The sequence below is a fragment of the Eptatretus burgeri genome, chromosome 6, assembly GCF_056783735.1.
Source record: "Eptatretus burgeri isolate ZD-2024b chromosome 6, Ebu_testis_v1, whole genome shotgun sequence".
NCBI lineage: Eukaryota > Metazoa > Chordata > Myxini > Myxiniformes > Myxinidae > Eptatretus > Eptatretus burgeri.
Window position 1 is genome coordinate 9,297,041 of NC_140966.1, and position 19,594 is coordinate 9,316,634.

General features: G+C 48.4%; 3 protein-coding genes across 8 annotated transcripts in view; 2 read left to right on the forward strand and 1 right to left on the reverse strand.

Annotated features, from left to right (window-relative positions):
- The window catches only part of LOC147024216 (uncharacterized), a 65,418-nt gene extending 49,488 nt beyond the window's left edge, over positions 1-15,930 (forward strand). The window contains exon 2 of the mRNA XM_085883905.1: positions 15,448-15,930. Within this exon, the coding sequence (XP_085740031.1) occupies positions 15,448-15,885 (438 nt within the window). The 3' untranslated portion in view covers positions 15,886-15,930. The remainder of the gene's footprint in view (positions 1-15,447) is intronic.
- The window catches only part of LOC147024217 (E3 ubiquitin ligase RNF157-like), a 226,821-nt gene that overhangs the window by 36,399 nt on the left and 170,828 nt on the right, over positions 1-19,594 (forward strand). For all 4 annotated transcript variants that reach the window (XM_085883910.1, XM_085883908.1, XM_085883911.1 and 1 more), the window contains 2 exons: positions 4,576-5,258; positions 6,125-6,181. The gene's annotated coding sequence lies outside the window, so the exon portion shown is untranslated. The remainder of the gene's footprint in view (positions 1-4,575; positions 5,259-6,124; positions 6,182-19,594) is intronic.
- On the reverse strand, positions 235-9,164 carry LOC147024218 (UBA-like domain-containing protein 2). Of its 3 annotated transcripts, XM_085883919.1 has the most exons (4): positions 8,746-9,164; positions 8,022-8,084; positions 7,922-7,944; positions 4,139-7,437 (listed from the first exon to the last, which is right to left on the reverse strand). In XM_085883919.1, exons 1-4 carry the CDS (start codon positions 8,860-8,862, stop codon positions 7,380-7,382), a joined length of 261 nt encoding a protein of 86 aa, XP_085740045.1. In that variant the 5' UTR covers positions 8,863-9,164; the 3' UTR covers positions 4,139-7,379. The 3 variants fall into 3 exon arrangements, with proteins under 3 accessions (XP_085740043.1, XP_085740044.1, XP_085740045.1); XM_085883917.1 differs by lacking the exons at positions 4,139-7,437; positions 7,922-7,944 and adding an exon at positions 235-1,252 and having other exon boundaries at positions 8,746-9,147; XM_085883918.1 differs by lacking the exons at positions 4,139-7,437; positions 7,922-7,944; positions 8,022-8,084 and adding an exon at positions 235-1,252 and having other exon boundaries at positions 8,746-9,152.

Consider the following 19,594-nt stretch of genomic DNA (forward strand, 5'->3'; position numbering starts at 1 on the left):
CAGCTAAATAGAGTACCAGCTTGCTGGAATGATTGAGCCATTTGAGTATCCTGTGTTGGAGAGGTGACCTGTCCAGGATTGTGCCTGATTATATATGTATACACACACACACACACACACACACACACACACACACACACACACACACACACACACACACACACACACACACACACACACACACACACACACACACACACGCGCACGCATAGATGTGATAAGATAAGTGAGGGAAAATGTGGGTTTCTGTTGTATTTTTGCTATTTTGTCTCGAGAATATGAAAATGACCCCCTTGAAAGAAATATGCAATGACAGTCATAATTATACAATTAAAGAAGAGCTATTTACTTTCCCCAATTGTTAAGGTATCATGAGAAGCAAGTATACTTGTTTCAGGTACACACAAACCCAGAGGGAATATATCGACCTCATAAAAGACATGGAAATGAATTTGGAGAGGGGAGCTGACATCTTGTTCAGAAAACTCAATGCAAACTACAAAATTATGCACCCTCATAAAAGACGAATCATTAGATGACGATTAGTAGCATACTTCTCAGCAATAAAATGCATGCATGAGGTTTTCCAAATTGGCGTGGTTGAAGATATTCAACCTCAATGTAATGATGCCTATACTCACCTCCGATATACTTCCTACAAGTTTCTCATGATGTTTTCCCTGATACAAACAGATAAACAAATAATTAGCTGTACTTTGGATTGCTGATAATGCAAAGATTCCTCAACTGCAATTTGTCACAAATATAAGATCAGGGGCCTCCTTTGATGAAGGTAACTGTTGTTGAAATTCTAGGCCTCAACTTTTGTCTTTGTGACAAATTAGAGCAAGCCAAGCATCTACATTATAAATAGTTTGAACTTCTTCACTCTTTCAGATCGCCCTGGTTATTTGCACAATTGTCCCATACACTCCATCAAATCAACATTCAGTTTAGCAAAAAATCAACATTCAAGCTCCGCTGCAGTCCAATGGAGTCCTCATCACGTCCTTCCTCCCAAGATAAAATGGCTTCCTTGGGGAGCAGCACGAGACCAGGTTGTTGGAGATGCAGGTGACGTAGATGACACCCAGAGGGAGCTTGAAGGACCTGATTGGGTCGACTGGATGGGAGGTTGATTTGCAGCTGAGCTGCTGGCTCCACTGTCATTTGCATGAAGCTTGGAAAACAGAAGCAGAGCATCTGGGAAGTTCGGTGGTGTTGCAGGGGTGTTTGATGGTGTGCACATATGCTGCAAAATGGGGAAGGAGAAAGGGTTGGAAAACTGTGAAGAACATTCTCCTTTGTTTGTCTTTAAATGTTGATTTAAACCGAGTTTTTCTTCTCTTCAAAGTCACTTGGCTTCTTTAACCAATTCAGTTCCATTCATCTCTTAAATAACTGGTAACATTAATGATGGAAAACAAGTCTTTTATAAACACTCAAGTCCATCTGTGTCACCAGGACAAAAATAAGGACAATTAATTTTATCAACCAAATGTTGAAAGAGGTATGCTAAATGCTGTGGAAAAGACATTCCTATACATTTATTTCGAAAAAGAAACAACATTAACATGACAAACACTCATTTAATTTTGGTCAATTTGTTGTTTTGAAGAGGAGGTTGTCATCATGCTGAGACCACAGACAAGGAGACTACTCCATCAGATTGCCTTTCATCATCATCATCATCACCATGATGTCATGTCTAATAGTTGTGGTTGGTAGCTCATAGTCCAAGTAAAATTGGCACACTTTTATGAACCAGCTAGCCAGGTAGGACATTTGATTTAAAACTCCACTCTGAGTCGCCAATCAAACCCATCCCAGTGACATAATAAAACAAGGCTTTTACCCATTCAATCATCAAGGCATTCCTCCATAAAATTGCCCTTGCTCATTCATCAACAGTTACCTTATCACATTTGCATGACAGATATTCAGACAGGACTCGGTCACCAGACCCAAAACAGAAACCTTGTCCCCACACGATGCTTATATATGGGGTTGGTGCTATGGTTTGAGGTGGGGGGGGAGATAGGAGGGAGAGCTATGGCGGTAGAACTTGGGGCGGGATGAGATGGTCTGGCGGACATGCTTTGGGGTTACTGTACCCTGACTTGCTCATCCCGAACTCTCCGACCTCCTCTCCCTCTGACTGTTGCAAACCCACTCGTTCATCATTCTCTACTCAACTTGACTCCCCGAGGTCAACTCCTTAACTAACCGAACTGCCACGTGCTGAACCCACCCCTCAGCTATTCCTACCTCATAAGAATGCCAATACATTCATACATGTTCCCAGAGGTGGATTAAGATTTTTTGGGGGCCCTGGATACAAAAATATTTTGGCTCAAAATGCCCAAAAAAACACAAGGACTCCGCATTATTTTCACAGTTGTTGTGCACATGGGTCCATTGACTAATGAGAGTTTGTTTTGTGATCATTCAATAAATTGTAGTGTGGATTTGCTGAAACAATATCGATATGCATTAACATTAGAAATTATACTAATTTTATTGTGATTATTGTTGCACTTGTGTTTATTAAACATAGTTAATATTCCATTTGCTTTCTTGATTAACCTCACCTAATAATTTTGTAATAGTCGGATAATCCTGTGTAGTTAAATATCAAGGTATAACGTTTTTAAAAAATGGATTCATTGTGTGACGGTGCTTTCTTTCCTTTCGGGTGGGGGTCTCGAAAGATTGTGAACCACGATCGGTCGTGTGGGGCCCCATGTTATCTGGAGGCCCCCATGCAATTGCGTGGGTTGCACAGTCCTCACGCCACCTCTGCTCGGGGCCCACGTTGAACTTGGCGCCCCTGGGCAGGGCCCTGCATGCCCGTACGTTAATCCACCATTGCGTGTGCCACTTGGTTCTCCGCCGACCCCGAAAGCCTCTCGACATGCCCGGTTTAAGATGGTTCTGGCGGTTCTTGCCTTCGCGCATGATCCTGAGGCATTACTTTTGCCTTCCTTGTGGGGGTATTTGTTGGGCCTGTGGAGCTGGATAACAGCAGTTCACTTAAAAATAACAAATAGACAGATTGCAAAGGGCACCTGATTGCAAAGGTGCCTAGAAGCACCTGATACCTATGGGAGCCACCAGGAGGGGTCATGTTATTATCTTTATGATTATTAATACCATAGCAGAGTGAATACCCACCCTCTGGGCGATCGTGTTCCAAGCGTGCAACACGTTCTTCTGACACATACCTTTATTTGGGCGGTGTATGGGCAACAGTCCATGCCCTGATCACTCCCAAAAATAAAATTAACCAGGGTTACATACATGAAGCGAAAACATGCGTACTGCTTATGCGCATATATAATAAATATATTGTAGATATATAGCTCAGATAATTACAATTGCACCCATCCACGCTTCTCGCAAAGGAAGAAAATGCCAAAATGAGCGAAAAATTTTTTCCCAAAACTTGATGGAATCAAATTAAACTTGCATATACACAACTTCAGGGTGCCCTCATTAATCCCTGAGAATTTCAGCTTCTTCGGTCAAATCCTTTCGGAAGAGTATATGATACATACATACACTTGCTCCATTATATAGAGATATTTACTCTCAGCACTATGTTGATGTGATTGGGTTATAAATTTTGACATAAAAAGGTACATTCAAGAAACAAAGGCAAATTAAACACCACCAATTCTGAAGCAAATAGGAAAAAAAGTCAGCCTCAGGCAACGTATAACTTGTGATCCACAAGCTTTCCCATGATGATTTGTTTTCATTATACTGTTACGGATCCAGGGTTCGAGTTTTGCCATGAAGGGAAGTGCTTGAGTTCCTTCTGAACACTTGGTCCTGAGGCCACCAGGCACAAATAAACTCCATGCTCCGGCAGGTTGTTAAGCAACCACGAGTGCCGATTGCTACTGCCCATCGGGCAGGGTTACACTACCTCGCGTGATACCTTGTGTGGATGGCCGCACCAAGGGGGTCTCATGCCCTCGATGCGTACTCTAGTTAACTTACAGGATCAGGTACAGCCGAGTAGAGTTGCAGTCTGCACCGGCTAATAAAGAGCAAATCACGTGGGGCAGAACTTCCCAGCGACACGACGTGCGAACTCGGCTGGACCAATAGGGAAAAGACGCTATGAGCTGGGTACATTTATAACAAGCAGGTTTATTTGTAACAAGTGAAGCAAGGGAAATGCAAATATTTACAAAAGAAACAAGACACTGCAGAATTTACCCTGTTATTAAGAACTTCTACAATCCTAACTTATACCATACAAAACAAGTGCCATCAAAAATATACCCCAAGGAAAGTTAGAGAGCAAAGAGAGATGAGGAAAGATGAGGGTTTTTTTTGGACCTGGCACGGCTGATGGTCCCACACTTCCCAGTCACATAGGAGGGGAGGGAAATTGAGGATGTCAAATGGTGTGTGCTCAGAGAAGGGTGCAAAATGAGGGGTGTGGTGATTGCGGATGTGGTGCAGAGAAGAAAATGGAAAGAGGTGTGTGTCTGTGGGGTCGCTTTGTAAAGAGCGGTTGTTCAGGACTTGCTGTCGCTGATTGCTTTTTTGTGTCCCCAGCAGATGAGATGGAAAATGAGAGACAAAGTTTGAGAAGATAGTCCTAATGATGCGTGAGGAAGTCTGCATGTGTAAATGTGTTTTGGCGAGACCCTCATGAATGCGTTCAGCACAGCGACTGAATCATTTGCCCACCCAGCACTCCGCTCCACCTACCCTGTTCCACAAGCTCCGTCTGCCTGTTCAGCTCTGCCTTCCATCCCGTACCGCTGACCAGGCCAAAAGTGTTTTCTCTCTCTTATTCAGGGTGTTTTATGGTTGCTTGATGAGGGAGCCCAAAGGTGGATCAGGACGGATGGTAGGAGTTTCCGAGTGCCGACATTGGTGCATGGGTGCTTCCACAAGGGTTGACCGCACAAACGTGTGGACTTGGCACCGGAAATGGCTTCATTCACTTCCGCGCCTCACCATGTGACTCATCTCTGATATCAACATGGGGCGAGGGTATCTGGTGGTGCTCTCCGGCCAAGAACATGCGCTGGACCCAAATGGGGGCCATAATTGAGTGGAGCGCGAGGGCTATCCATACAATGTTCAACGGATTCAAGCACACACGCCAGAACGTTCCAAGAATCCGCAGTGATATGTGATGCCCATTGTTCTCCACCACCTCCATAGGGCAGTGGTGGCCATCCATGGTTGTGACCGTGGTTGTGGTGGCATAGCGGTGGCATTGAATAGTGAAGGTAAGTGTGCTTGGATTGATGTGGGGATTTTTATCAAGGCATTATCATGGTTATTGAAATGTGGCAGCATGTGGTCCGAGTCTGGAGAAGGTCTGAGGTGAGAATCTGTTTGATAATGGTGTGAAGTTTGAACGGGGAATGGTGCACGTGTGCAAATAAGCTGCATGTTGCTGTGGTCTGCATGCTTGTGTGAAGGAGAGGGGTTTATGTGTGAAGTAAAATAAATAAGACAAAGAATAGGAATAAAGATGTGCTGAAAAGCCCTCGCAATGCATTTTGTCCCATAAACCCACCAGACATAACGGAATGGCTCTCTAAAACGAATACTAATGAAATAACTGTCTCAAGACCACTATATGTTGTGTGCCATTGCCGAGGTGGAGTGCCGGCTTTGCAGAACCACAACAATACTATAACACATAATTCGCCTATTTTAGAATGATTTGTACAACTTCGAGGAGTTGTTTTTTTTTTCATGACAACATCCAGTTTTTAAGTTATTTTGTCCAGCGGTGCAGGAGTCGATTAGCACGTATGATAATTGGGCCACATCTATGATGTCTGGTTTTCGTATGATAATTCCCCACTTTCATGCAAAAATAAAAACGCAAGTTTGAGGTGGCCATCCCAACTCAGCAGAACCTTCCCATGCTCACCCCAAATACCACCACCAATTTCAACACTTTTCTTCCCACAAACAAACAAAGGAAAAGACAAGTATGACGAATCCCCTCCACATACATGATGACGACAGTTTACAGTGTATTTTAGAATACCATACTTGTAATACACAAGTAGTGTTGTTATTTTGTATGTTAGTGCAAAAGGGTGTTATTGTTGTTATTTTGTTGTTATTTTTTTTGCAGGAGGAAAGGGGTGTTGTTATTTTGCGACCGTGACCTGACCCTGGGCACCCCGAACAGGTATGCAAAATTTGATGGCGATCAGCCAAACTGTTATATTCTATAAGGTTCAGACAAACATACAAACATACATCCTGGGGAGCTGCAGGTAACCATGTTCATTTACAAAAGGCATAATATAATAGAACCAAAGCATAAATATTATATTAATTCATTAATATATCGCAAATAATCACATAATTTACCATTTTTTGACATGGCAGCACAATAGGCTGATATTCTTTAGACTGTTATAAGGCTCACAAAGGAGTTTGTACATGTGCTTTATTGATTTGTCTCTTGTCTACAAATATCCTGATCACTCATTTTGGAGTACAGTGATTTCTTCTAATATTTTTGTACTACATGTGACAGGCTTGTGTACAAAATCCTCAGCCACGAAAGGTGGATGGAGGTTGTTTTCACCCCTGTTTGTGTGTCGTTGAGGAGGATATCTCAAAAAGTTGTGGACGGATTCACACGAAATTTGGTGGACAAGGTTGAATTGATTAAATTTTGGTGAAGATCCAGATCCGGATATGATCATTTTTTAAGTGATTCTTCACCACTGAGAGATACGGCTAAAAACTACAAATTGCATGACATCCCAAAAAGTTGTGGATGGAATATGACAAAACTTGGTGGATGAGTTGAGTAGGTGACAAGAACAAGCCGATTTGATTTTGGTTAACGTCAGGATGCATGTCCGGCCTATCGGTGGGATACAAAACGTAAACTGTTCAACCTGTCGTGGGTATGCCCTTGACCAGGTGCCTTTCTGATTTACTTTGTATACATGATCTATCCTCGTGGAAGAGCAAGAGCAGCTTAGACACGTGCGCTGATACCGTCCAGGCCAGTTGCAAAATCAGTCGAGGGTTGCCTGGAACTTCTCCACATTCTCAGGTGAAAAATACAAGTCCAGGAGCAGTTGGGTGTGACTGGGTAGTTTGGGTACCGAGAGCATGGGGTTGGGAACACAAGATTTGGAAGCAAACGCAGAACTGAGGCATTCAGCCTTCTCACGAGTGGAGTCAACTTTGGTGTCATACGTCGTGAGAGAAGGAATGGAGAGGGAGAGTACACGAGACCGACTTCACAAGGTGTTTTAGAGGAAGGTGACAAGTTTGATAGTTCAATCTTCAGGTTGGCCAGATGATGTTTTCTGGCACCTTAAGATGTAGACTGATCTTGCAGGTTTATTTAACTCTCCAATTCCTCACTGCTTTCTCACTTCATGCTCACTACCATCCCCTCTAGCAAGTCCACGACTTAACCTGAAAAGCAAGTGACATTTCACATATAATCATGGACTTGCAATGGCAAGACACGACTGCCTCTATATACATTCACTCATTGCATCTGTTGCCTAAAAGTGCATTTATTTGTGTAAAGATGTAAAATGAAAAAAAAAACAACAACCAGGACACTGATCAAATACAGTGAACCCCAATTATTGAAAGGAGTTTAGTTTCTCTTCAAAAATAAAATTTTAGGTTAAATTAGTAGAGGTTACAGCAGCTGACAATATTCAACTTCAGGCCTGGGTTAATTGAATCATAAAGATTGAAGTTTCACCCCATGACACGTTTTCAACCTCATCACAGAGGAGCAGAAGGCCTGCGGTGTGTTTAATGGATACAGAATCATGAAAGATCACCAGGATTAACAGAAATGATTGTCTTCCAAGCCAGTGTACAGCCCATCATCCACTACATGATTGTGTTGCAATCCACTGTATGGCCAGTCATCTACTCTTACCTCCGCATCACAAGTTCAACAATCTGTTGGTAAAGCAGAAATAACATCACACTACAGCATCAACAAAAGGTTTCAAAAAGCACATTTGATTGGCACTCACCATTTGGTTATGATTTGAGGCAGCAGGTAGCCCACTTTCCTGAAAAAAAGCACTTAGGGCAGCCTGGAGACAGTGTACACACAGACAAGGAAATACAACGAAATAAGTCTCCTTTCTTGACAACTACCTTACATTAAAAGGGGAACGAGACAGTCGTGTAACGATGAACAATAATAGACATGGAGTTGCTTGTGGAACTTGAAATTTAGCTAAAAGACCTTAATAAGCTTGTGCTCAAACGAATATTGATCACTCTGTGGACTTAAAGATCGAGGGTGAAGGGAAGGAGTAGGAATGGTGGTTGTGGTATGTGGTTGGGGGAAGAGGGAGGGATGGGGGTGTTCTATATATTATATATTGTGCCAAGATAAATTTGCACACAAAACAGGCTGAAATGTATCTTTTTACAATGAAATAGTAGTCCGTTTGTTACTCTGTCTTCCATTAATCATCCCATTTGACTTCAGTTTCTCAACGAGATGCCAAAGAAGTTAATATGGCAAACATGTTTACAAATACCATATATCAATTTATTGTTTACAAATGAACCCAAGAACCAACAGTTTGGTGTCCCACATGGTATACTTGTACAAATTACCGATGTATCCCAACATTCAGTCAAATGAAAACATCTGCAGCCAGTACACCGAACTGGTTAGCCTTCAATCTGACCTTCAGCCAGAGCTCGTGACCCTCGACCACACACACAAACCTCGCAGCTCACCTCAAACTCCCAGCGTGACGCCTGCAGCAGCTGCTGTGCCTGTTCGGCGGCACAACCCGCTGTCAGTACGAACTGTCCTATGAGAAGCTGGTGTCGCAACTCCTCGCTTGCAGCCATCGCTTTTCAGGATGACGGAAAGAAAGAAAGGAGGAAAATAATGAGAGAGAGAGATAGAGATAGAGATAGAGATAGAGATATATGATATGATATGATGAATGAACGAGGCAGATGGAGAAATAACAAGAGAAAAGGGACCGGTGAATGGCAATAAAAAAACAATAACAAAGGAAGTTGTGACATGCAAGCGGGCACCACGTCACAGTGATGTAACGCATGCATTGGCTGCCTCCAGCCGTGCCTCCTTCCCTCGGGTGCTAACAATAGCACAAGGCCGGTTGAATTCTGCTTTCTAAGCTTCGTGCATGGAAAGTCACCCGTTCAGTTCATCACAGTGTTACGACACCCGCTTTCGGTCTGCATATTCCAACAATGCCAGCGCAATGAGCTATCATTCCAATGAAGTTTTGTCACAGTAACATTTGTTTCTACGGGAGACGTGATCTTGCGCTGCTTTCACCATGACCACTGTTGCAGGACAGGATGACAGGTCCCAAAGCAAAAATTGCAGCAGTGGTATTTCGACAAAAAAAAAAAAAAAAAAAATATATATATATATATATATATATATATATATATATATATATATATATATATATATATATATACACATACATATATCTATGGATCGATGAGCTGGTGTGGTTAAGGTGGTGGCTTGGGATCCCCGGGGTCCTGAGTTCAAGCCCCTCTGCCTGCTGAGTTCGCATCAGGGGGGTTGACTCAGCCTGTCATCCTTCTGAAGGTCGGCGAAATGAGCACCAGTACACTGGGAATTACTGGGAATACACCAGAACACCAGTACATCCCTGCAGGTTCGAAGGCAACAAAAGTGTTGGCGTCAGGAAGGGTATCCGGCCGTGAAAACATTGCCACAAGAAAGAGTCCCATGATTGGAGCCCACAAAAAGCTGACCCCTGGTCAGGGATAAACGCTTTCAAATGGTGTGATGATGATATCAATGTATATATCGAATTCTATATGAGGCCCCACGAGGAGGAGTGATGTAAGCGACATTTTTTTAATGATATGATGATGATAGGCTCGGATGATAGGGTAAGGGTTAAAATAGTGCAATTTGGCATTAACTCCAAAATGGCCGGTGTCCCTTATATCACTCCTCCTCGCGGAGCCTCATATATGGATGTATCCACATATATATATATATATATATATATATATATATATATATATATATATATATATATATATATATATATATATATATATATGGATGTATACACATATATATTGTTACGGTTGTGGAAATTCACAGAACACCATTCAGGTTCCCCGAAGATCAGTTATGTCGATAAGTGTGTGTCCCGATAGATTTCCCCACCGATGTCTAACGGGAATTATTCGTGAGCCGGGCTGTGAACCTTTGAGGTAGTGTTATTCTTTTCTATCTTTATTTTAAACAACATCTCCTCACCATCTTCTCCACAACTGCCAACATCTCCTCACCACCTTAACCAACAATCGCCAACATCTCACCACCTTCTCCATAACCGCCAACATCTCCTCACCACTTTCGCCACAACCGCCAACATCTCCTCACCACCTTCGCCACAACCGCCAACATCTCACCACCTTAACCAACAACCGCCAACATCTCCTCACCACCTTCGCCACAACTGCCAACATCTCCTCACAACTTTAACCAACATCTCTTCACCACCTTCATCTCTTCACCACCTTCATCTCAACCAACAATCGCCAACATCTCTTCACCACCTTCACCACAACGAACAACATCCCTCACCTTCATCTCCACAAACGCCGCTGTCTTTTCCCCAAGAAATGAACAACGTCTCCTCACCTTCATTTCCACAAACGCCGCCATCTTTTTGCCAGCAACGACATCCATAGACAAATGGCATCTCCGCCGACAGACGCGGGGACTCCCGAGTTGGGGCGAGGGCCGGTGATTTCTACCACGTCCGTTTTGTCCGCGTTTGGCGACAAGATCGGGTCAGAATGACAAAAGGGGCGGAGCTAGCGGGGGGTGAGGGGTCAGAGGTGAAAGACCAAACACCCCCCCCCAAACCCAATAAAAGGCGGGGCAAAAGCCCCGGGAGTTCAGTTCGTCTGGAGTCTTGGTTTGTGGTCCAGTCAGTCTGGGTTCGAAGTTCGGAGTGGAGTTCGCAGTGGAAGTCTGGGTTCGTGGTTGAGTTTGTTCGGAGTGGAAGTCGGGGGTTGAGGTCAGAGTGGAGCCTGGAGTCCAGCCAAGCCTGCAGTGTCGTACAGAATAGTGGGTCGGTGGAGGCAGCTGGAGAGAAGTCGCCAGCCAGCGGCATAACGGTCCGAACAACGCTGAGGAGTGAGTGGGCTCTTGAGAGAGCATCAACTCCAAAAGAGCACGGCCTGTTCGCTCCTCTGAGGCGTCATCGGCTAGGCCCGATCAACCAGGCTGCACGGCAAGACCTGGACCAACAGAGCTGCCAATACACCAGCTGCCGTGTTGACGACAAGACGCACTGAGGGTCACCGAACCAGGGCCCAGCGAGTCACCACGAGGGTGGCAGGTAACCTGCATGGTTTCGCGGTGCTCCTTCGGTCTCCACAGCTCCGTGGAACATTAAAGGCCTACGGCCCTGTTAGTTCTTTTCTTTCTGGGTTTTTGCATGGAAGTCTGTGGCACTTTGTCCGCCAAGTAGAATTGCTGTTAAGTGCATGTACGTAGTAAATAGACAACGGCTGTAGGGTCTTTTTGCTCGTGTCTTGTCTCTGACCCACATTGCTTCATTGCCTTGCTTGTATATGTGCATGTATAAATAAATGTCATTGTTTGAATATACACCTGCTCGTTGCGTCCCTTCCTCCATTGAGCTGCCGTAATTGCGTTCGGAAAAATAGCTGGTTTTTCAATAGCCGAGAAGATAATCAAGTCCGACGGGGCTTGGTGACAATAAACGGCTCAGCAATCGCAAACGGCGCGAGCTGCTTAAAGCGGCTCGTGTCCGTACGGGTCCCGTCGAGGTGTAAATTCCCGGCATTTCTGTCTGCACGAATAATTAGGTAAATCGACAATTCGGCGATCAACCCTGTTGCACGTGGACAGAAGAGTTGGCTGATCTACGGTGTGGTTAAAAACACACCCATAGCTGGATTTTGGCGTTGATCCGAAAGCTGCGACTGGATTGCCACGGTCGGTGGGCGCGCGGCCGCGATTTGGCTAAAAACGGCCGCCCGCACGCCGGAGTGATGAGAATCCACAAATATATATATATATATATATATATATATATATATATATATGTATATATATATATATGTATATATATATATATATATATATATATGTATATATATATATATATGTATATATATATATGTATATATATATATTGTTGTGGTTACCAGATTCGCAAACCACCATTCAGGTCCCTTAGGTGAGGTATCTCGGCAAGTACATGTGTAGTTAGGCCCAAACCCGTTGTCTAGTGGGAATACATGTCATTTATACGTGCTGCGACTCTTCAGGATAGCCGTTTTTCTTTTACTATCTTTATTTTGGACCAATCGCCACCATCACAACCACAACAACAACCACCAACCACAACGCCGCTTCACCACAACCGCCATGACCTTTACCGTCACAACTCGCCACCATCGCATCACCGTCATCTCGCGCCACTCATGGGCACCGATGCTGGACTCGTGTAGGGCGCACGTTGAACAGCGTGTACAAAACCACGGATTTTCTGCTTCAAAAACGGATCAAAAACGACACACGCCCACTTTTTGCCGTCCAATCGGTGAGCGAGGGGCGATTTGGCCCCGCCTCCAGAACGATCGATATATGCAAATTTGTGGATCAAAAAGCCTTCACGCCCACTTTTTCTCGGGCCAATGGGGAGCGAGGTGAAAGGTCAAAGGGAGGGGGTCAAAGGCGAAGTTACGGGGGGATAAAAGGACGGTGTTCGTCAGTCAGAGGAGAGTCAGCAGAACGGAACGAGGGGCGAAGGAGTCAGCAAAAAGGGAACGAAAGAGTGAGCAGAACGAGGTCGGAGAGTCAAGAAGAGGAGAGTCGGAAGCAGAGGGTCAAGACTTCGCGGGCGGTGGAGCTGCTCGTCGTGTGCGTTGGAGTCGGAACGGAGGGGACGGAGCTGTGGAAAGGCGGCGACACCAGACGAGGGGGTGCTCGCGTCGTGCAGGAAGCTGCACCCGAGGGAGGCCGACAGCGCGACCTGGCCGAGGTGGAGACGCTCGTCGCATATAATAAAGATCCTCTATACCCCGAGCATCAGCAACCCCCTCCTGTTTCCCCCCGCGCTGAGATAGTGCGACCAAGGGGGCCCCGTTCCCACCCCCTGCCAGGCACTGTCCACGAGGCCCGCGGGTTGCGGGGCCATCGCCGCTCCGCGTCTCATCACCAGACGGGTAGGCCCGACCCGGTCTCGGCCCCAGGCCTACCTCATTCTTGGGGTATTTCTTTTCCTTGGTTTTGGGTATGTGTTGTCGGCGCCGTCTGTGAAGTAGAATTGTATAAGTGTTGCCGTGTGCTCGGTAGTCGGAATTAGCTCTGCACTGTGTTTTCACTTTTATGTTTGCTTTTTGTGTAAATGGAATTGTGTTTTCTTTTTTGTGTGCATTTGGTGGAATTGTATTTGTGTGCTTTCCGTTCGTCGCGAATAAATGTGCTTTATTGTTGAACTGTTTCCCGCTTCGCTTCGTCTTTTTCCTCCATTGAATCCCCATCTTGCTTCACGTAAAGGGTTGGTAGTGGGCTGAATACGCCCGATAATTAATCGAACCGTCGAGGTCGACGATAACACCGCTCGGTTATTCTGATAGTACGGAACGGGTCGCTTAAGTGGCCCGTGTCCGAAGTCGACCTGCGGCGAGGTGCGATCGCCCGGTCTACCCTCCGCGTGGGTACTTAGGTAGTTCGAATTTGGCGAGCAACCCTATCCCACGCGGGGGCTGATTGGCTCGATCGCGGTGAGACCGAAAGGTCCACCCGTGACTGGTTCCCGGCGTTAGTCCGAGAGGGTCACGACTGGATTGTCCGTCCGGTGGGCGACGTGCCGCGATTCGAGTTACGTGGCCGTCGCACGCCGGCGGGCGCGAAAACCGCAACACTGGTGTCAGGAGTGGGATACAAATTCATCGCCCTCCTCGCGGCACTGGTATCGGAGAACAGGAAAACGGGCTCTCCTGTCTCCGGCTAAATTCACGGGAATCGGTCCAGGGGTGAGAGAAGCGACCCCGATTCCCTCCAAATTACGAGCGAGCAAATTAACCCTTCACGAGAAGCAAGATGGCGTCTCAAGGCGAGCGGGAGCCGGGGGTATTAGAAATGTATATGTGTAATAATGTAGAGTCCATGGCCCAGGATGGAATCCCCGAGCAGGAAATGTTGATTGTGCAGGAACACGGACTCGCCCGACTGAACCCAGGGCCCGAGGTGGGTGCGGCAGCGGCCGCGGTGTATGACACCTCCCCCCCCCTCTCCACCAAGACCCTTCCCCAACCCCTGCCGAATCGGCTCACCCAAGCGCACCCGACATGGCCCAGCTATTCGCCATGCTGGCGGCAATGAACAAACAAATAAACGAAAAGATGGATACAAATACAAACGAAATGAAAGGCATGAACGAAAAGATGGATACAAATACAAATGAAGTGAAAACGACGATGGATGCGAATACACAGCAAATGAGGGAAGAAATGAAAGAGCTGCGGGGTGAGACGCAGAACATGGGCCGATGCCTGCAGGCGGGCATGAAGGCCGTGACCAGGGAGCTCAAAATGGCGACTCCACGTGCGGGAGCGAACGAGCTGGGAGGGAGTGCAACGGCTGTCAGGCCCGCGGTGGAGGCGGGTAAAAAAATAATTCGGGGGGCGTGTTGGGCGAGGGTCGTGACAGAGGAATCGACGGTGACCGAAAGGGAAAAATTAAATGGGGAGACCAAAACGTGTGAGACGAGACACGAAATGACGACAACGGAAATAATAGTTGAGACAAGAGAGGTAAAGGGTGAAGAGTTGGCAGAGACACGGGAGATGGGAACGATAGAGGGAAGACTACACGATGAAGACGGGGTAAGTGAAGGGCACACACACACGGAGGTAGTGGAGGATAATGGGGGTGAGCTGGCGGACTGGGCAGGGACCCAGTGCGAGCACCTGGATGGCCTCCTCCAGGAACGAGGGGAGGGAGTATGCCCCCTTGAGGCGAGTCACGACCAGGTGAGTTCGGTCGTGCTTTGCGAGGTTGAGGGGACGAGTGCTGTGGACGGGTGCACGGAGAGCTTGGGGGGTGTAGAGGCCCCGGAGACCCTTGTGGGGACACGAATCCCCAGTGTGGTTGTCCCTGTGTGTGTGGTGCAAGGTGTGAGTGCGTCCCCGTGTGTGGAAGCGACCCCGTGTGTGAGTGGTGTGGTGGCGATGGTGCCAGAGTGCGTGCTTCCCAGCACGCCGGGTGTGGGTGAGGGACCGTGTGTGAGTGAGGCCGTGTGTGTGAGTGAAACGGCCAGTATGAGTGAGGCACCACGTGTGAGTGGTGTGGTGGCGATGGTGCCGGAGTACGTGCTTCCCAGCACGCCGTGTGTGGATGAGGCACGGTGTGTGGATGAGGCACAGCGGTTGAGTGCCCTCGCGTGTGTGGGTGAGGCACCGCGGGTGAGTGCCCCCGCGCGAGTGAATGGAGCACCACGTGTGAGTAGTATGGTTTGTGTGAGTAGTGAGGCACGCGTGAGTGAACGGCCGTGTGCAAGGTCGCTGTGTGCCAGGGAGACCGTGTGTGTGAGAGAGCGGTATGAGAGGGAGATGTCGGTTGGCATGCGGGAGCACGCAGCCGCGTCTCCCCGTGTGAATGTGATGGTGTGGACTGTGTGCGTCGTAACACGCAGGTGTGCGTGGGTTGAATGGCGACGACGAAGGCGACATGAGAAGAAAGAAAGCCGAGTAGCGGCTGTAGTTGTTTCGCGGACCGTGCCGGGTTCACCCAGCAGTGAGCACGCGGTTCGTGCTGTGCAACGCACGAGACCACCACGTGCTCGCTTGCGAGAGTGAAGTCCCGGTCCGGAAACGCCAGCGGTGGATTTGCCGATCCCGCGGACGGACAAAGTTTAGGCAGGTAAACGGATTTGGACCGGACGGGTTCTCCACGCGATCGTGTGTGTTAAGCTCCAACGGGCAAAGCACATGTGTTCGCGTGGGGAACCCCTCGAGAAGTGGGGCTTGTGTTTTTTTTTTTTTGCGCACGGTGACGTCATGGCTGCACGTGTGGTTGGAATCCGGCAGGAGGGGTATCTCTGCCGGATGGTAGCGTCCAAGGAGGGACGAGGAACACGTGCAGCTGCATGACGTCACGGGCAGGTGTAAAGTGCGCGAGCTCTGAGTTGCCGCGCAGGTGCTGCGCATGGAAAAAAAAAAAAAAAAAAAAAGAAAAGCAAGCCTCACTTTCGGGTGTACAGGATTCCTGGGCAAGGGGTGGAAGACCCCCTTACCGGGGCACAGGAAGGAAACTAGTTAGGGGGAAGGGTTAGCTTAGTTAGACCGACTCCATGGGGCAGGGGTAAGTCCTCATGGAGTCCGTGGAATGGATTAGGTAGAGGGATTGTAGTCAGATTTAGGTTGGGAAATAAAATGATTTATTTGGAGACATGGACAGACTTATGAATGTGTAGAGGGGACGTAGCTTAGCTACGTAGGTTAAATGGAACGTGCTATAGTTTAAGGGACGACGTGGGAGCACGAGTTAGTTAGGGGATGTAGTTAGGAGGATGGCAGAGTTCAGTGGTGTGTGTGTTGAAGAGTTGTTGGTGAGTGAATTGGAAGCATGTGCTTGGTGAGTGAGTGAGGCCAGCGGGTCTGTGTGAATGGAGCGAATGGGGAATGCATGGTGCGATGAGTGATTGGGGGGAGGAGTGACTCCCGCCCAAGGGACCCCGGGGTCAGAGTAAAGTGAGTTAGCTGGGTTAGTCAAATTGAAAATGGAGGTCGTTTTGCTGTTGGTGGGAAAGTAGGCTCGAGACCCATTTGGAGGGGTGCAGGAGCCCTGTTGACGGGCTTGGGAGCGTGGCTGCGAAAGGTGAGTATCGCTGAGTGGGTACCCCGGGCACCAGGCTAGTCGGCCGCGGTAGGCCATGGGCCCATGGGGGGCCGGGATAGAGTAGTGGGCACGGGTGCGCCTGCTTGGTGCGGGGGCCCGGGGCGCCATTAGCCGCGTGGGCAGTGTTGTGGGCACGGGTGACCCTCGGAAAGGGGCCCGGGAGGCCGGCCTGCCACGTGTGCGTTTCAGGGGAGGTGCCATGGGGGGCACTCCCCGGTGTTAGGGAGCTGGTAGGCTCGGAGGCAGTGTAGTGACCCGGGGTGCCATAGCGGGAGATTCGGCAGAGGGTCGTGCCTGCCAAAGGGAGCCACGTGTCCCAGCCAAGAGACCGTGTGAGGGCACGGAGAGAAAATTGGGGAGGTGGGCCCGAAATTGTAAGGACACCAACACAGGCGACGGGAATCTGGGTTGTTAGAACCAATAGTTTAAGCGAGAGGCGCTTGTTGAAAGCCCCGGGGTAGTTTAACAGTTAAATGGTTAGGATAGATTAGGAGATGTACCCCTCCGCACCATCCATCCCCTCGCTGTCGTTGTGGGCCGCTGGACCCACTTGGTGTTAAGATCGCCGAACTCTGGGGAGGCCATTCTGAGGCTTCGTTGGGCCTCGACACAGGACGTTAGCTCTCCCTTGTTCCCCTCCGGGAAGGGAACGTAGGGGTTGGGAGTAGGCTAGGTGACAGGATAGGTTAGCCGAACAAGGACGATAAAGGGGGTTAGGGGACGATTTATAGTGGGGGAGTAAAAATAAAAACAACAAAAAAATAAGTTGGGGCTAAATTGGGGTTTGACAAATTAAGGGAGTGGGTATGTACAGTGACAGGCAAAGGCGATAGGTTGGGAGGGAGACAGGTAGGTAGGTCCGAGCCCGCCTTCCAAGTGGCCAGCACCACCGCACTCCCTCCACCAACCTCCATTGAACGGCAAAGGCTGGCCAACTTCATCGGCTGGCCGTGTTTTGCTTCAAGGCGGAGGCCGGCCAACTTCATCGGCAGCTGTGTTCTGCAAGGCCTGTGCCGGCCAGTTCATCTGCTGGCTGTTTTTCTTCAAGGCCTGTGCCGGCCAGTTCATCTGCCGGCTGTGTTTGCCTGCAGCGGCCTTCTTCTGCGGGCTGTGTTGCCTGCACCTTTGCCATGCCATGCCCACTGCCCATGTTCACCAGCCCCGTTCAATTTTGCTTTGCCCCCCCCTGTTCATTTCCATGTGCGCCAGGATCAAGGCAACAGTTTGCAAGCTGCGAGAACTGCCCTGTTGGCAGCTACAACACGGGCCTGCAGTGGCGGCCCGTGCACCGTGTTTGTGTTCATGCATCCATTCGTTGTGCTCATTGCGTGTGCCACTTGAGCTGGCACGGAGACTGCGTTTGTGCAGCCCAAGCACCGTTGTGGTTCACTGAGTTCAGTTCAAAAGGGAAGGCCTTGGACTGCGTGTGAGCAGCCAACCACGTTCCCTGTCACCTGCATTGTTTTGAGCCAGAGACTGCATGTGGGCAGCCTGGCTCCCTGCTAACTGCTTTCTTTTTGCAGAGTTCGATGATCCTGGGCCATGGTTTAGTGTAAAATTTGTAAGTTAAGGTTAAGATGTACTGTACATATGAGTGCGCCCCCGGCATGTCTGTCTAGCGCCGGCAATTTTATTTAAGTCGTCCGTGTGAGTGAGTTTGTTTCGGTAGTTACTAAGCCCTCAGGTTATTTATTTTGGGGACACGAATACCATGAATGTCGCACTCAGGGATCCGTAGGTAAAGTGTACTAGGGGAAAACTACACATGATGGCACACGAAAATTTGACGACTCGGGACGAGTCTGTAAAAAGGGAAGGGGGTAGTGTTGTGGTTACCAGATTCGCAAACCACCATTCAGGTCCCTTAGGTGAGGTATCTCGGCAAGTACATGTGTAGTTAGGCCCAAACCCGTTGTCTAGTGGGAATACATGTCATTTATACGTGCTGCGACTCTTCAGGATAGCCGTTTTTCTTTTACTATCTTTATTTTGGACCAATCGCCACCATCACAACCACAACAACAACCACCAACCACAACGCCGCTTCACCACAACCGCCATGATCTTTACCGTCACAACTCGCCACCATCGCATCACCGTCATCTCGCGCCACTCATGGGCACCGATGCTGGACTCGTGTAGGGCGCACGTTGAACAGCGTGTACAAAACCACGGATTTTCTGCTTCAAAAACGGATCAAAAACGACACACGCCCACTTTTTGCCGTCCAATCGGTGAGCGAGGGGCGATTTGGCCCCGCCTCCAGAACGATCGATATATGCAAATTTGTGGATCAAAAAGCCTTCACGCCCACTTTTTCTCGGGCCAATGGGGAGCGAGGTGAAAGGTCAAAGGGAGGGGGTCAAAGGCGAAGTTACGGGGGGATAAAAGGACGGTGTTCGTCAGTCAGCAGAACGAGAAGGAGTAAGAGTGTGGAAGTCTGGAGCCCGAAGACTGCAGTAGCTGGAGAAGCTGAAGAGAGTCGAACGAGGAGAGCCCAAGGAAGAGTCCAGGGTGGAGAGTCCAGAGGCGGAGAGGCGGCAGCGGCGAAGGCAGACGAGGGGGTGCTCGCGTCGGTGCCGGGAGCTGCACGCCCGTGGGAGGCCGGCAGCGCGACCTGGCCGAGGTGGAGACGCACACCAGGGATAATAAAGATCCTCTATACCC

What these genes read in the sequence shown, in the direction of transcription:
- LOC147024218 (XM_085883917.1), bottom strand. Translation starts at nt 8,862, where the DNA reads ATGGCTGCAAGCGAGGAGTTGCGACACCAGCTTCTCATAGGACAGTTC. An exon ending in CGTCACGCTGGGAGTTTGAG is followed by an intron (nt 8,085 to 8,745) that starts GTGAGCTGCGAG and finishes CACTGTCTCCAG; the next exon opens with GCTGCCCTAAGTGCTTTTTT. An exon ending in CCTCAAATCATAACCAAATG is followed by an intron (nt 1,253 to 8,021) that starts GTGAGTGCCAAT and finishes CCCATTTTGCAG; the next exon opens with CATATGTGCACACCATCAAA.